At 52.3% G+C, this 16,842-nt stretch overlaps 1 protein-coding gene across 1 annotated transcript in view; it reads left to right on the top strand.

The window, feature by feature from the left end:
- LOC147663098 (multidrug resistance-associated protein 1-like) overlaps positions 1-16,842 on the top strand; it is a gene marked incomplete at its 5' end in the record, with an annotated part of 456,488 nt that overhangs the window by 100,615 nt on the left and 339,031 nt on the right. Inside the window, one exon of the mRNA XM_086950682.1 lies at positions 10,673-10,872. Within this exon, the coding sequence (XP_086806808.1) occupies positions 10,673-10,872 (200 nt within the window). The remainder of the gene's footprint in view (positions 1-10,672; positions 10,873-16,842) is intronic.

The raw sequence follows: 16,842 nt of genomic DNA, 5'->3' as shown, positions 1-16,842 counted from the left end.
TCCCGTAAGCGCCTCGAGCTCCGGCAGTCGGCCCCGCGCTGCTCCAGGTCCTGGTCCAGGAGACGGTGGAGGGACCGGTCGCGGGGCCACAGTCATCGAAGCTTGGTGGGCCATCGCCATTCGTCCGGCTCCAATCCCTCAGGTAAGAGGCACAAGAAGTCGAAGAGACGACATCGCTCTTCCCACTCCCCCCGACGCTCGCGCGATGCGGCCGGGGGTTCGGACGACTCCTCCGGAGCCGCAGGCGCCGCGGCCAGCTCCATACCCACCGGTCCCTAGGCTGAACGGGGCGCCAGAGGAGATCGATGCCTTCCTCATGGACATAAGGTCCCTCTCTCTGTCGGGTCCCTCAGGAGAGCCTCCGGGCCCCACGGCCCCGACTGGGAGTCCATGCGGGCCGGGTGCTTCGGCCCCGGCGCCGTCGGGTGCTTCGGTGCCATCGGCAACTTCGTTCCTGGCGCCGCAGGCCCCCGCTGGATCTGGTTCCGGATCCGGGTCGCCGCTGGTCAACCTTACGACCCCGTCGGCGTCGACCCCCAAGGTGTCGCCCCCGGTGCGGTCCCTGATCCCTCCCTCGGTCCGGATCCGGCGTCGGACCGGCGTTGATCGACGCTGGTTGAGGAGCAATTCTTCTTTGATCCGGCTCCATCCTTTGACCCTTAATTTCAGGAGATGGAGGACGAGGGGGATTGGGAAGGGGTCTGAGCACCCTCTGACACAGGGGTGTTAGTCATTTCAGGGCTGGACAGACGAGCTAGGGGAAACCAGTGGTCTTGACACTTCAGCTGACACTGGCTTTGTCTCCCATCCTACTGTGGCTACGGAGGAGGTAACTGCATATAGTGTGGTGCTGACTAGGGCGTCCAAGGCCTTGGCGCTTATGCTCCCCGTCACAACTGTGAGGTTTAACATCCTCACCGAGGTCCTTAAACCTCAGACAGGCTCTCCGGAGCCTCTACTGCTGTTTAATGAGGCTCTCCTGGATGTCCTGTTGGGCACCTGGTCCAGGCCCACTACAGGTCCCCCTGTAGATAGGAACGTCACCAGGCGCCAGCTCCGGGCGACCCTAGCTTCCTGTCCACCCATCCCACCCCCGAGAGCCTGGTTATCCAGGCCTCTACTTCCCTATCCACATTCCCGACTGCACCCCCAGATCAGGAATCCAAAAGGTATGGACAGTTTGGCAAGAAACTGTTCTCCTCCTCGGTTGTGCGTTGCGGTCAGTCAACACTGCTTGCCTGTGGGATACGGTTGCAGCCGTGCTGTCAGAGTGCCCGGAGGAGGCCCGGGCGAAGCTCGCTCAAGCCCTCGCGGTGGGACGAGATGCAGCACGGTATTTCATACGATGTGGGCTGGATACAACGGACTCGCTGGGCAGGGCGATGTCAACCCTGGTGGCGGTACGCCGCCACGCCTGGCTAAGGTCCGCCAACTTCTCGGTGGATGTCCAGAACACCCTCATGGACATGCCGTTCGATGCAGCCACCTCTTTGGTGGCAAGGCAAATCTTGCGCTTGAACGCTTCAAGGACTCAAGGGCTACGGCCAAGTCCTTGGGCCTCTCGGGCCAGCATTAGCAGCAGTCTGCCTTCCGTGGCCAAGAAGGGGCGCCCCTTCACGTCCTGCCAGCCATGGGCCGCAGTCTAACATCCAACGCGGTGGAGTACGTGGTAACCGCTGTGGCGGTGCCAGGGGACAACGGCGAGGGCAGTCCACATCCACCCCCGCAGCATCTGCCTCAAAGCCCTCCTAGTCCGAACTTTCAGGCCCATTCAACGCCAGTGGGGGGCAGGGTTCGCCATCACCTCCTCCACTGGCACACCATCACATTGGACAGGTGGGTTCTGCAAATCGTCTGAAGGGGCTACTCCCTACCCTTCGAGGCGACCTCTCGAGCCATGCCACTGCAGTACCACTACGTGTCGGGGGATCACTTCACACTTCTGCAAGTAGAAATATCGGCCCTCTTGGCCAAGGGGGCCATCGAGCGCGTTTCTGGGCCGGAAGTAGGTTGTGGTTGTTATTCCCACTACTTTCTGGTTCCCAAGAAGGGCAAAGGGGGCCTACACCCTATCTCGGAAGTGCGGAACGTCAACGGCTTCTCCAGAAGAAGAAGTTCAAGATGCTGACTTTGGCTCGGGTGTTAGCTGCCTTAGACCCCGGAGACTGGATGGTAGCGTTAAACTTGCAGGACGCTTATTTCCACATGCCCGTCCTGCCGACCCACCGGCACTACCTGCGGTTCACGGTAGACCACGAGCACTTTCAGTTTACTGTGCTCCCCTTTGGCCTTACCAGCGCCCCACGGGTGTTCACCAAAGTTATGGCGGTGGTCGCAGCTCATCTGCGCAGGTTAGGGGTTTCAGTCTTCCCCTACCTCGAGGACTGGTTGTTGAAGGCGGGCTCGCCCCAGACATCTTCGGCCACCTCCAAACAACGGCGGACCTCCTGCACCAGCTGGGGTTTTCCATCAATGTGCCGAAGTCACACCTGTGTCCCTCTAAAAAGCTTCTCTCTATCGGAGCGGTTCTGGATTCTGCGCAGTTTCGGGTTTATCATCCCGAGCAGCGGGTTTGGGATATTCAGGCTCTGATCCCGATCTTTCAGTCTTTACCCCGGGTCTCGGTCAGGTTGACTCTGCGGCTTCTGGGACTGATGGCCTCCTGCATCCTTTTGGTGCATCAAGCCAGGTGGCGGATGCAGGCTCTGCAGTGGGACCTGAAGTTTCAGTGGGCCCAGCATCGGGGCAACCTGTCCGACCAGGTCCTGATCTCTGAGCGCCCTGCGAGTTGCAGTGGTGGCTCACAGACCGCGATTGGGTCAGCGGCAGAACCCTCTCCCTACCGGAGCACTCAGTTGTGACTGAGGCATCCCTCCTGGGCTGGGGGCCACATAGGAGAGGCGGAGATCAGAGGCCTCTGGTCTCCAGCGGAGTCCTGGCTCGACAACCTTCTGGAGCTGCGGGCGATCCGGCTTGCACTGAAGGCATTCCTTCCCTCTGTTCGGGAAGTGTAGTGCAGGTGTTCAAGGACAACACCACCGCTATGTGATACTGCAACAAACAGGGCGGGTGGGGTCGTGGACCCTTTGCCAGGAGGCTCTGTGCCTCTGGTGATGGCTGGAACACTAGGGAGTCACCCTGGTGGTTCAACACCTGGCAGGTTCCCTGAATGCCAGGGCGGACGAACTCAGCCGTCTGTGCATGATGGATCACAAATGGCGTCTGAACTCGGACATGGCGCAAGGCCTCTTTCCAGATACTAAAACGAATAAACCATAAATGGTCAGCTTAAATGAGTTCAAGTGGATGAATTGAACCCCCGTGTAAGCCTGTGATTCTCTCCAGAAGACTCCTGGCCTACTTATGTGGCCATCTCACTACGACACTTTAGACCCTCGTGACAGCCCGAGAACTTTTTAAAGAAGCTGGACACCTCTCGACGGCTTTCTTTACCATCGATCCCAATCAACCTCCATTATAGAATCCAGACCCCCTCATCAGAGTCCAGCGTTTTGAATGTGTCAGAACAAGATCGATTGCATTATTGGAGAGATTAACCACATAGGAACCCCTTGGGTCCTACAGCCTTATTAAGATTTTCAGGATCCTGATTCACGTGACGGATTCCCCTTCCATCTCTGATTACGTTCCTTAGATAAGATTCACTGCCCCTTTTCGCGCCCTTATCCTGATGAAGACCCTCTAGCAAGGTTTCACTCCATGCCTGCATCAGTTTGGGTCGAAACGTCGACACTCCTTCCTATCTTCAGCCTCTTTCCTGACTTATCATTTGTGTTTTTGTTTTTCTGAGGCATGAGTTTGTTTCAATCAATTTATGAATTGTGATTTTCAGTTTGTCAATTAATTATTAGTTCTGCTTTATTGAGGTCCTAGTGACCATTGTTCTATTACTCATTCAGTCCCTTCAGTATCCAATCACTACCCTTCCCTTTCCATCTCTTTAGGGGCATCAAATGTGATCTATTACTGATGTATTTTATGATTAATTTTTTTATGGTACACGTTGTGAATAAAAACAATGTTATATTCTCTTTGAACTCATTTAAGCTGATCATTTATGGTTTATTCGTTTTAGTATCTGGCACCACCTTGTTTGTATCACTTATTCACCCAGGTCCCAGCGACTCATTGGGCCAACCCGTGTTTTTACAGCAGCAAGGCCTCTTTCGGCAGTGGGGAGAGCCTTGGTTAGATCTATTCGCCACAAAAGAGAACGCGCAATGTCATCAGTTCTGCGCGTTGGAGTTTCCAAGGCGGCACTCGCTCGGAGACGCTTTTCGTCGCGAGTGGAGTTGCAGTGTGTTGTACGCCTTTCTGCCTATACCACTTCTGCCCAGAGTGCTGAAGATCAGGCGCGACCGGGCCTAAGTCATCCTTGTGGCTCTGGACTGGGCACGAAGGTACTGGTATCCCGAGCTACTCAGCATGTCAGTCGATCCCCTGTTTCGTCTGCCTCTTCGGGAGGACCTTCTGTCGCAGCAGCAGGGGACGGTCCTACACCCGAACCTGTCCAGTCTCCACCTCCATGCGTGGAGATTGAGCAGCGACAGTTGAGGCCATTTGACTTGCCTCCTGAAGTCTATGATGTGATTCTGGCAGCCAGGCGTCCCTCCACAAAATCGGTGTACGCCTGCAGGTGGAATAAATTTGTGGCATGGTGCACAGCAAAGGCTGTGGATCCCCTTTCTGCTCCTCTTTCAGAGGTTCTCCTCTTTCTTCTTTCTCTTGCCCAGCAGTGCTCTTCTCTGGGCACTATCAAGGGCTACCTCTCTGCCATTTCAGCCTTCTTAAGGCTTCCTGATCAGCCTTCTCTTTTCAAGTCCCCTGTTGTAAATATATTCTTGAAGGGCATCACTCACATGTTTCCTCCTGTTCCTTTCGTGATGCCTCAGTGGGACTTGAACCTTGTTCTAACCTATCTGATGTGCGCTCCTTTCGAGCCACTTCACAATTGCCATCTTCGTCTTCTAACTCTTAAGACTGCATTCCTGGTTGCCATCACCTCTGCCAGGAGTGAGTGAACTCCAGGCTCTTTCTTATAAGCCTCCTTTACTTTCTGTCCATCTGGATAAGGTTGTTTTAAGAAGGCATCTCTTTCCTGCCCAAGGTACACATCAGGCAGTCCATCACCTTGCCCACCTTCTTTCCGCCTCCGCATCCCTCGAAAGAGGAAGAGTGGCTCCACCGTCTGGACCCAAAACGTGCGCTCTCATTCTATCTGGACCGCACACGCCAGTTCCTGTTGGATGACCAGCTCTTTGTTTGTTACGTGGGCGCTAAGAAGGGACGGGTGGTGCACAAACTAACCATCTCTCGGTGGGTCGTCTTGTGCATCAAGGTTTGCTACTCCCTGGCGAAAAAGGAGCCTCCTGTTGGGCTGAGGGCCCATTCCACTCGGGCCACGGCGGCTACCACTGCCCTGGGTTGGGGAGTCCCCTTGCAGGACATCTTTTAGGCAGCTACATGGGCCTCGCTGCACACGTTTGCTAGACACTACTGCCTGGACAGCCAAGTCCGGAGAGAAGGCTTCTTTGGCCTTTTCGTTCTCCAGGACTTTATGGTGTGATCTTGGTTTGCAGACCCACGACCGTTGTTGGTATTGCTTGGGTATCTATTCCAAGGTAAGGAATCTAACACTAACATGTTTCTTTCAGATGCACAAGTTACTTACCTTCGGTAACAATATATCTGTAAGAAACAGTAGTTAGTGTTGGATTCCTTACCGCCCCACCCATCCTCCCCCTTCTGCGAACAGATATCTAGGGTTAAGGACATCCCTTTCAGGGCCCTAGTTTCATGTCACCAGTGTCTGTTTCTATCATGGCTCTGCGTTCCTGGCGCGGAAAGCTATGTACAGAACGGACGTCGGCGCGCGAGGGTGGCGTCTAAGTATTCCGACATCATCCCAGAGATCACGACGCCGACAATGGACGTGAAGCCTTAGAAGACGCCTACCGACAATCAAGGGTACTGCTGACGAAAACTTTCCGGATCCAGTCTGACGCCTGGGGATATTCTAAGGTAAGGAATCTAATACGGACTAATGTTTCTTACAGATATATCATTACTGAAGGTAAGTAACTTGTTCTTTATCCTATTTCGTCTAGCAGGCAAAGTCCATGTTTCTGGTGGGTACAGCTGCAGAACTTTGGGGGGGGGGGGGGGGAGAGTAGGGACTCCGGTTAGGACACCGCTTGCAGGTTTATCCTTGGCTCCGAGTGCCTTGACTCTGACACCAGAGTCGTCGCAACGTCTGGACAAAGCCCGGACAGGCATCCAACAACGTTTAGCCCTTCCCTGCGGCATCGCTGGAGGTGGCTGAGGGGTGGTGCTCGACACCGCTTAGGCGTACTCTCTTCGCCTCGGGGAATGATGAGTCGATGCCGGTAGGACTTCGAGTGGGCGAGGCCTTTTCAGAGGTCGCCGGCTCGACAAAAGCGGTTGGGACCTTTTCAGAGGTCACCAACTCGGGCTTGGCTCGAGGACTTTGGAGGTCGCCGGCTCAACACCTTTTCGGAGGTCGCCCACTCGAAAGGTTGAGGCCTCTTTTAAGGTCGCCAATGCCGGCTCGACGAGTCGAGGCCTCTTCGGAGGTTGCCATCTCCAGCTCCACTCGAGGGGTCGAGAACTTTTCACAGGTCGCTGGCTCGTCTTGGGTGGTCGATGTCTTTTCGGAGGTCGCCGAAGCTTGCTTCACTCTGCCAGTTGGGGCCTTTTCAAAGGTCTCCGACGCCGGCTCTGCGTTGCCTCGACGCCGATATAGTCTCCAGCTTTAGTGGTGGAGGCTGTGGTCCCAGTGGGTTCACCACCCCATGAGTCATTTCACTGCCCTCCAGAGTAGGTGCCAGTGGAGCATTCGCCTACTCATCCTGCTGCTGAGCCTTCATTAAGTCGATGGTTTAGCTTGCGTCCATCACCTACTGATGACTTGCTTTCACCGCCTCGCGGGCCACAGAGGCTGGTGGACTTTCGTCAGGGCTGTTTGCAGGGCTGCAGACATTTTTAGGATAGTGCCGGCCTCAGTCTCCAGTCCTTCTGGGACTTTGCTGGATATTCTCCACCAGGACGCGGGGAACATGGAACAATATTTACCTTTCACGGAGTCATTGTTTGACATCCTCCACGGGGGATCACGTGAATCATGCTGTGGCACGTCTGCCGCCTACCACTGACTCCACCTGTTTGACCCTCCATCTGGAGGAAGCTCTCTGTGACTCCTGTTCCGTTGCAACCTCCCACTCTGGTCTCGAAGGTTGGAGTCATATGGGCGCGATGTATTTGTATCAGCCAGCTTGGGACTCCGTACCCTCAAAACGTTGTGTATTTGCTCAGCCTACATTTGGCCTTTGGGACGCTGTTGACTGGCTCCTCCCCTCCTTTGGCCATGATATGGCAAACTTTTCAATTCGGTCTGCCATTGACACCACGGACACTGTGTCGTACTATGACCAGGTCGGTAGCCATACGCCGCCATGCATGGTTGCGTGATGACGTTTTCCCAGAGCATGTTCAAGAGAGGCTTAAAAAGATATACCATTTAATGGGGTCACTCTTTTTGATTCCCATCCTGATTCGGGTGTCAGGCGCCTCCTGTATATGTATCTTTTATGTTACTCGTCATGGGCTGCAGATGTTCTGGGTTGTGTGGCTGCTCAGCTGTGTATTTGTTCTGGTACAGCTGGTTAAGCTGTGTTTACCTTTCTGCCTACAAGCTTGTCTCAAGAGGGACCCTTCTTTTGTAGGGTTGTGCCTTACCCTATGTGGGGTATTTGTTGACAATCCTAGGGCTATTCTTCTTTGCCCAGGAACTTTGGCGCAAGCTGGTTCTTCCTACTGTTGTAGGAGGTCTCCTCTGGTGAGTTCCATAGGATTGGTTTCTCTCCAAGGGTTACCATTGGCTGTCTGCGGTTGGGCCGTAAATACATCCCCACCTCTGTAGGGGGTTTTGTCACCCTGGCGTGTTCTACAACCGCGCTGTGCTCATATTGCCTGGCCATTGGTGGACATGTGCCCCTGGGGGTGGCAGGTCTTACCTGGAACGGTCTCCGTTTCCTTTCTTCTTGCAGGACACAGGGTCCAGTTTGTCCCTTCCTGTCCAGTGCTTCCTAGTTCTCAAGGAGTGGATTTGGTCTATGCCTTTCTGCCTCTGGAACTGTGCTGCACCCCTGATGTTTTTCTGGGTGTGAGTTCTTACTCCCATTATGGCACATGTGCTTCTTTAGGTGGCATTACTGTGTGTGTATTCTTCTTGACGTTCTCCATTTTGGTAGACGGTGTCGGTCTTGGGCGGTGTAGGCTTTGGCGCAAGGCTTCGGTCTGTGCCTTTTATCTATCCCTTTTGGGCAGTCTTGTGGTCTGTTTCTGCTGTCTCCTGGGAGACCAGGATTCTTCCTCCTCGGGACCTGTTATTTCTTCTGCATTCTTCACTGTTATGCAGCACACCAGTGCCGTGGTGCTGCTTGCATTACTCCCCTATTTAGGATTTAGTCACTCCACGTACGTGTGTCGACATTCCTGTCTCTTGTGTATAGATCGTGGATTCTGCACGCCGCTGGGGTGCTCGCATACTAAGTCTTTTTTTACCCTTCATGTCAGACATTCTTGCTTACTCTTTACTTCAGGATAATATCCCCTGTGTGTTAATAGCCTTGAAGGTTATCCACTCACAGTGATGCCTTTTAATCCGTTTGCTGCATGCCTACCTCCCGAGCTTTTGCTCTGATGGTGGCTTCTCTGCCTCTGTTGGCACTAGGTTCTGGGCTCGGCCCTGCCACTGTTGTCATATGTCCTAGGCAGTACACATTCAGGTGTTTTTTCTTCCACCCATTGGCTTCATGCTGCTGCTCCGGTTATTGGAAGGGCAGTCTCCCGACCGTTTCCTGTGACTTCCACTGTGGTTTGTGTTCAGGCGGTATGCTCTACCTTTGTCATGTTGTTTTGATCCTTGGTACTTCGTGCCTCTTGGGGTTATAGAGACCGATGCCTGCATCCCTCTTTGAAAGTCTTGCTGCATTGTTTCTTACGTTGGCATGGAACTTTTAGTTCTGTTTTCCTTTCGTCTATGTCTGGGAGAGAGAGGTCTCACACCATCCCTTGTCGGATTTGGTGTCTTTACTATCCCTTGTTCATGCTCCTTAAGGTGGGTCATGGGTCTGATGCCTGTTGTCCTGGCATTGCAGTTTCCACCGTTTTTTGTCAGCCTCTTGACTAATATGTTCTCCTGGAACTTGGTGGTTGTTTTGCAGACCCTCCTCCTATGTGGTATGGCTTTGGTATCTATTCTAAGTTAAGGAATCTGTGGATAGATGTCTCTATCAGATGGAAGAGTTAGTTACCTTTGGTTCTGGTAGAGACAGTCTAGCCACAGACTCCTTAACCGCCAACCCATCCTCCCCACTCAACGATGACCTTTTCATATGGTGTCTTTCCACCTAGCCTCCCTCTTTCTGGTGGCCTTGGTCTTCCGGGGGTGTGCTCTCACTCCTCACTCTGGGGTAGGGTGTGTTCTCCGTGGGACCCTTCGGACGCATCTCTGTCCTAGTGGTTGGTTGGTGGCGTGCTCTCGCACATTCCTTTGGCAGCTTTTGAGCCCTTTCGCTCTCCACTCTGTCGACATTTTAAGTTGGTTCAGGTCTATACTTTTTGCTACCTTCTCATGTTTGCCTCCTGTGCTACTCACACGTAGAGTTATTCTGTTTTTAATTCCCACCCACACCTATGCCTACTCCTTTCTCTGGCAGTCTGTTGGGCTGGTTTCGTTTGATGCTACTGAGTTCTTCAATCTCTAGAGTGTGTGTGTGTGGTGAACTTTCTAGTGGCCATTCACTTTGAGTCCCTTGTCTTGCAACATGTTGCTTTAATATTGTGGTTCTTTTAATTTCCCTTCTGTGGTGAGAAGCTGTGCCTCACTTGTCATATCTTTTGTGCCGCTATGGTTGCCCCCTCGAGGTGGGCATGGCTTGGCAATCTGTTGGGCGCTTGTTCACAGCAAGTACTCTGTGAGCTCCCTTTAGCCCCTCCAGGGACAGCGTGCTTTTTCAGTGATTTTATTCTTTTTTAACACATACTGTTCCTGTGCTATCGCAGTTTTTTTGCACGGCTCCGCGTTGACGCGGGAACAGTTTCCTGTAGAAAACTGGCGTCAGCACGCCGGGGGAGGGGTGGTGAGCTTATATGGCTCCATTGACGCCACTTTCGTGGACGACATCAGGACTGGGCCAGGCGACGCCGCCTCCCGGCGTGCAGAGGTATTGCTGGGGGGAAAGGTTTTCCAGATCCAGTCTGACGCCTGGGGAGATATTCTAAGTTAAGGAATCTGCGGTTAGATTGTGTCGCTACCAGATATATCGTTACCAAAGGTAAGTAACTCTTCCGTTACATCTTTAAATTAACAGATAAAGTTCTGGCTATGTGTTTCTTGGTACTTAGCAATGTGGCTTCATTTAATTTGTGTTCATTTTTGGTTTTTTTTCCTTGTGTTACAAACATTGTAAATTTGTAATTTAACCAATGAGTGCTATACTAATTTGAGATCTGTACATAGATGTAAAAAATATATATATGGACACTAGAAAAGCAGTTCTCAGTAGGAAATGTTGCTTAATTTAACATCTAATACAATTGAAATGTTAAACCTTTTATTACTTTTCAGAGATTTTATGTGGCTACGTCCCGCCAGTTGAAACGCCTCGAGTCTGTAAGCCGCTCACCAGTTTATTCTCACTTCAGTGAAACCCTACTTGGTATTAGTGTCATCAGAGCCTTTGAAGAGCAAAAGCGATTTAAGCAATTAAGTGATTTAAAGGTTGATGAAAATCAGAAAGCGTATTACCCTAGTATTGTTGCAAACAGGTAAGGCTTATTAAATGCAACTCATTTATTATATTTATAATGCAGTTGGTGGCGAGAAAAAACAAAGGGCCGAAAGAGTAAAAAACGGAGATGTAGTTCAGTGAATAAAGCAAATACAAGTATGCTAATCATTTAAACCCGATGTACTGCTGTCTGTGTGGAAATTTGATCCAGTGTAGTGTTTTTTGCATGTCATTGAAAATATTTTAGCTTCTGTATATTGTTTTAAATGGAAAGAGTCCACAATGCCATAAATAGTCCTTAACAACTCAATTGCCTTCACTGTAGAATCTTGTTTGATCAGGTACACGTTCTGAATGTCTTCTTTAATGCAGCCACTGGCCCTGGTAGAATACAAGTATGCTTCTTAGTTCTCATACTGTAATTTTATTACTATAATGGTTGGACCCACTTTAATAACAAAATCAAATGTTTTAATTAAAAAATAAGCTCAGTATCCTGACTAAGGATACTGTTTTTCTAACACTGTTCAGAATTGGAATGCAGAAAGCTGTTACCTAAAGGGATCTCTGCAGATTATTTTTAATATATTTAATCAGTTTAATGCAAGTTTGCGTCTATTTTATCCTTCACAATGCTTTCAGGTATGGGTTGACAGTGTAGGATCCAGCTAGACCTTTTGTTTACAGTATGTATAGAGTTAGCTTTGGGATAGCCCTTTCACTCGCTGGCTTATTTGGTTCAATGATCATTAGCTTGAGACATTGACAGTTTCATTCTAGATCAACATAGAAGAGTATTTCTCTCTTTCTCTGTCATGATGCTGGTTATTTGGTGTATCATTCCACCCCCTAAGATGTGCTTTCTGATGGATCGTTCTACTTTACGATTCCTCCCCTGTTGTCTGTCCCCAGCTGGCAGACTAAATCTTGAAATTTGACATAGCTCTCCTACTCAGTTTGGCAGTGCCGACTCCATCTTGGACCTGGAAGCAATCCAGGAATGATTTCGCCGTAGCCATATAGCACCCACCCGCCGGCACCTGTTCCTTTGATCTGATAGAGACTACTAGCTGCAGATTCCTTAATGTAGAATTATCCCCAGGCTTGAGACTGGATCCAGAAAACATTTTGCCACAGCATCCCTGCACGCCATGGGGACGGCACCACGTGGCTCCACCCTGACGTCTGCGTACGTGACGTCAATGAGGATGCAGAAGTCCCACCCCGGCACGCCTACGTCAGTTTTCTCCTTTTCCGCGTGCAACGCGGATCCGGTTTCTGTTTCTGGCCTTTTTTCAGGTCTTCCCTTTTCCGTTTCTGAAACTTATTTCTGGGAATAGTGTGCGAATGCCTTCGGGCTTTAAGACGGCTTTAAGTTGTTTCCAGATGTCGGCGACGCACCTTCACTGTGAGAAGTTGGCCTGATATATGATGATCACTAGTTCTAGTTATCACCTTGTATCAGTCCAAACAACCCTTATGGTGATTGGTTGTAAGTCAACCTTATAGACCAGCTATCCTAATGGTAGCATGGACAAAGCAGTCTTAGGCTTAACTCTTTTGGCATGTGAAGCCAGCTGTTTTACCACATACAACCCCTTGAATACCAAATGAAAGGACACCACACAGGTTGTTATGAATATAAACAAGATATGTATTACTAACAAAACACCTCTGAACTCTTTGAGATCAGAGGGCTAAGCACATGACAAGACGCTTAAGAAAAATACGTTTAAGTTGCACAAATTACAATGTTGCCCTAGGGGCACGTCAAACCATATACTAAGTAAGTGGATTGAGAAAGTCGATAGAAGGAATGGAGCTGTCCAGAGGCTGTAGGTTCGCTGGGACTACACTACCCCAACCTTAGGTAAGGAGCAGGAGGCCCACGGGACGCGTGTGCAGAGTGTGAACTCACACGCGAGATGCGTAACAAAGTCAATGGACACAACAATTTACAAAAAGGTAAGTAATAGACAGTTCCGACTAGTTGGGACTAAAACGACTGGATATCTGGACACTAGGAGAGTCAAACTACCCTTGACCACCGAAAGGCTCTTGTTACCTCACCCACGGGCTGCGGGTGCATAGGTGCAAAGTCGTGTCGGGTTCCGGCGTTGAAGTCTATGGAGCCTGGAAGAAAAGATGCTGCAGGCGACCAGGAGGAAGATGTCCGGAGTGATCCAAGGGTGGATCAAGGAAGATGGAGACCTGAAAGCCGAGGGGACAATGTTCACAGTCACTAGCCAGTGACTGGAGTGGAACCAGGAAGGAACCAGATGCTGTTGTCGCGATCAGGTAAAGAATGGACGCTTGACTCTGCAGCCACGTGGACCAGGAGGTGTCTTCAACAACCAGGTTGGAGGCAGGAGCTGTCCCATGCAGGTTCTCGCTGTCGGCAGTGTTGGTTCCGGATTCGGCGTCAACAGGCCTTGGCAAAGGCAACCCAAGCGGTGAGTGGAAAAGGCGTCTGGTGCGGACCAGGAGGGTCCGGGGTGCTTCTCCTTTGCAGGGAAGCAAGGCCCAGTCTGGAGCAACCAGACCAGCGGTGTAGATGTCGTGGATCTTCGTCTAGGAGGCCACTAGCCAGCCGGCAATTGACCAGACAACGCGCCGAGCAGCAATCAAGCGAAAGGGCCCCACGCAGATCTCATGGATGCTGGAGGGCTGATCTTCTGTGCAGGAGCTGCTCGGGCTGGGGCTTCTCAATCCCCAAAGCACTGTCTCGAGTATGCCTCTGAAGTCGTGCTGGAAGCGAAGTGCAGTTTCTTCAAGATGGCCGGTCCCACGTGTCTCGTCGCACCCACGGATCTCAGCTGTGCTGCAGATGTAGGTAGAGATCGGAGAGGTCTGGAAGTCTGGATCTCGTCGGGCTCTGAAGTCTGATTCCGGCAGGAAGGACGACAAAGTGAACCGCTAGGACGCTTGATGGTGCCTGCTTGTGCAGGGTGGTCACTCCTTGGCCACAAGGGAGATTTCTTAAGTCTTCTGTGGAGCAGAACGTCGAAGTCCAGAGTTTCTTCTTGTAGTTTCAAATCAGGATTAATCTAATTTGGAATGGGACCAGCTCCTACCTTTATTCTCCTAAAGGGGGCTGTACTGCGACTAGGTCCCTCCCATGGGTGGGATCAGGAAGGGGGGGGGGGGTTTACACCCCCTATCCTTTGTCAGGTTTCGCGCCAGAGCTGGGGTTGGAGTGCCCCAACAACTGGTTTGAACCGGGGTATGCAGAGGGACACCTTGTGTGCCCCAGGCATGTCTCATTCCTTTCAGCCCGTCCTACCTAATACACAAAATCCTGTTTGGGGTGGTGCTCGCACCTCCCAAGGCAGGAAACCCTTTGTCCAGGCCTCCCCCGCTGGAAGGACTCCCAGCAGCAGGAGGTCAGACTTGTGTCTGTGGTGGCAGCATCCATTGTGTGATGCTGAGGCTCGAGTTAACTTTAACCGGGGTTCACAGTTACATACATGTTGTGTCCCTCTAAAAGGGTGGAATGCTACCCCCGTCTCCAGAATTGGCGAAGGGGTAGTATTCCAATTCGTATGACACCTTACTCGACATGTTTTGATAATGCTATGCCAAAGTTAGCAATAACCGCGAGGATTATAATGCACTTAAGAGTATAAGGTATAGCGTTATCATGGAAACAGCTAAAGGACTTGGTTCCGAAAGCTGCAGACCGGTTCAGCTCATGCTAGAGCACTATCTCACATAATTCCAAGCACTCTGCCTCCAGGATTGTTAAGGCCTGCCATAGGAGTGACTTATAGGAGTATATGTGTCCATTTTAGGGTTAGATATAGGTATACTATATCTAAAGCAAAGGGTGATTACACCACCTTGCCCCAGCTGTGTTACCAGTCAGTTGTGTCAGTTTTGGATGGCCAGCCAGGGGTGGCATAATACATGCTGCAGCCCCTGGTAGGCCTTGGGTGCACTTATGCAATGGGTACCTATGGTACACTGTACAAGGACTTACACGAGTGACCCAATACCAATTAGATATGTGCCTAAGGTACATGGAGTCCATTTTAACAGAGAGAGCAGGAAGCCTGGGGTCCTGGATAGCAGGATCCCAGGCCAACTATGACGAAAACCAGCAAAACATTAGGCAAAAAGTTGGGGGCAACCATAGTCCTATATCCACCTTCCTACATTCACCCCATCTGCATGTGGTGTTAAGGGGAGCACTTCGATTCTACAGATTTTGAGAAACCGAAGTCCCGGCAGGAGCGCTGGGCGAAGTCCCCCGCAGATGGGTTCAAGAACCGCCGTCTTCGGCATCGTCCATCTGCCATGTCGCAAGAGCGTCGCTCACCTGTTGGTAAGTGTCGCAGTTTGTCCCCGAGGGCTAGTTCTCGGCCCGTTGGGGGTGTGGGCTCTCCGCGGGTGGTGTGGCCCCACGCGTCGTCACCCTATCCGCCGTTCCCCGGCGCGGGGGTGACTAGAGCCCAGATGGAGGCCTATGCGGCGGCCTTGCAGGCCTCGTTGGCTTCTAGTTCTCCTCCTTCCCCTCCTGGGGTTTCTGCGGATCCCTTGCCGCGTGCGGGGACTTCTGCGGCATTGCCGGTGGCTTCGGCACCGGCTGGTCCGGATCCAGGTTTGGAGGATGTGGTACCGTTGGGCTGTGGCCCTGCGGGCCCCCTCCTTCGGACCACGGTGCCTCTGCTTTGCCACAAACCACTGCGGGGGTCCCTGTGGTGTAGCGGGAGGTTGCCGGGGCTCAGGCGTGTCCCTGAGACCCCATTGGTCCTTGGGGCAGGCGGCGGCCTTGTCCGAGGCCAAGGGACGCCGCTCAGGTGCTGGCGGCTACTGGCCCTGGCGGCGCTGCAGGGGCTGGCTGTGGGTCAGGGCGTGTCCCTCCACGCAGGCAGCTGCCTCGTCTGAGTTCAAGTGGATGCCTTTTCGGTGCCTTTCTTTAGCCGCCCCGGCTCCGACCTAGCTTCGGTCTCCTGCGCCGCGCATTGTGGCGGAGGTCTTTCCGGCGTCTCCTTCGGCGCCGGTCACTGTTGACCAGACTCTACGGCGCCAGGCCGGCATCGGGTTTTTGACTAGCCTTGGACGCCTCCTCTTCTCCAGAGGTTCGGCGCTTCCTGGTTTCCTCTCCAGAGACTGGCCGCCGCGTCTTGGCTTTTTCCCCAATGTCGTCTAAGGACGGCTCTTCGCTGTTACCGCGGCTGCAGTCTTTGCCGGATTTGTCACATGTTTCACACTCCTCAGCCCCCCTTCCTCTTTCCAGACTTGGCTTTTACTTCCTCAGGTCGGTCTGGGGGACGGCCGCCTCAGCTTGCAGCCGTCGCCCACAGAGGAGTTACAGTCTCCACCACGGGGCACTACGGAGGCGGGTGCTGCCTTCGCTCGGCTGTTCTCTCACTGCGATGATTTTGCACATGGGTGATCCGGCTGCCCATTTCCCAGCGGATCACCTTCTGGAGGTCCTCCATCAGGGCTCTGGTGGTAGGGAGCTGCTGCTTTCCTTCGAGGCTTCACTCCATTCTTATCTTTTGGGGGCTTGGGGCCGACCCGCCACGGGGGATCCAGTGCCCCAACACCTTCTGCACTGCCACCATCCTGCACGAGTGATCCTGTGTCTTTCCCTCCACCCCTCTACCGGGGGCCCTCTTTTGTAGTCTGCTTTTTCCTCCCTGCCGTCTGTGTTGTCTCCCCTGTCGCGAGAGGCCCGCTGGCTGGATTCCTGGGGGCGCAATATCTTTGCCTCCACCAGTGCAGCTTTACGAGCCCTGAACACTTTGTGTTTTGGCCAGAGCCACTTCTTGCTTGTGGGATTCGGCGGAGTCCCTTCTGTCAGCAGTTTCTCAGGAGGGTGCCTGTGTTGATCTGAGGCACCACGTATTGGATGATCTGAAAGAGACACGTTAGTGATAGATTCTTTACCATAGAATATCCCCAGGCATCAGATTGTATCCGGAAATTTTTGCGTAGCAGTACCCTTGCGCGTCAGTAGGCGTCGTCTGCGGTTTCGCGGGTGCCGTGATGACGTTGTAGG

This window comes from Lissotriton vulgaris, unplaced genomic scaffold, assembly GCF_964263255.1.
Source record: "Lissotriton vulgaris unplaced genomic scaffold, aLisVul1.2 SCAFFOLD_1728, whole genome shotgun sequence".
Lineage (NCBI taxonomy): Eukaryota > Metazoa > Chordata > Amphibia > Caudata > Salamandridae > Lissotriton > Lissotriton vulgaris.
This window is presented reverse-complemented; position numbering and strand designations above follow the sequence as displayed.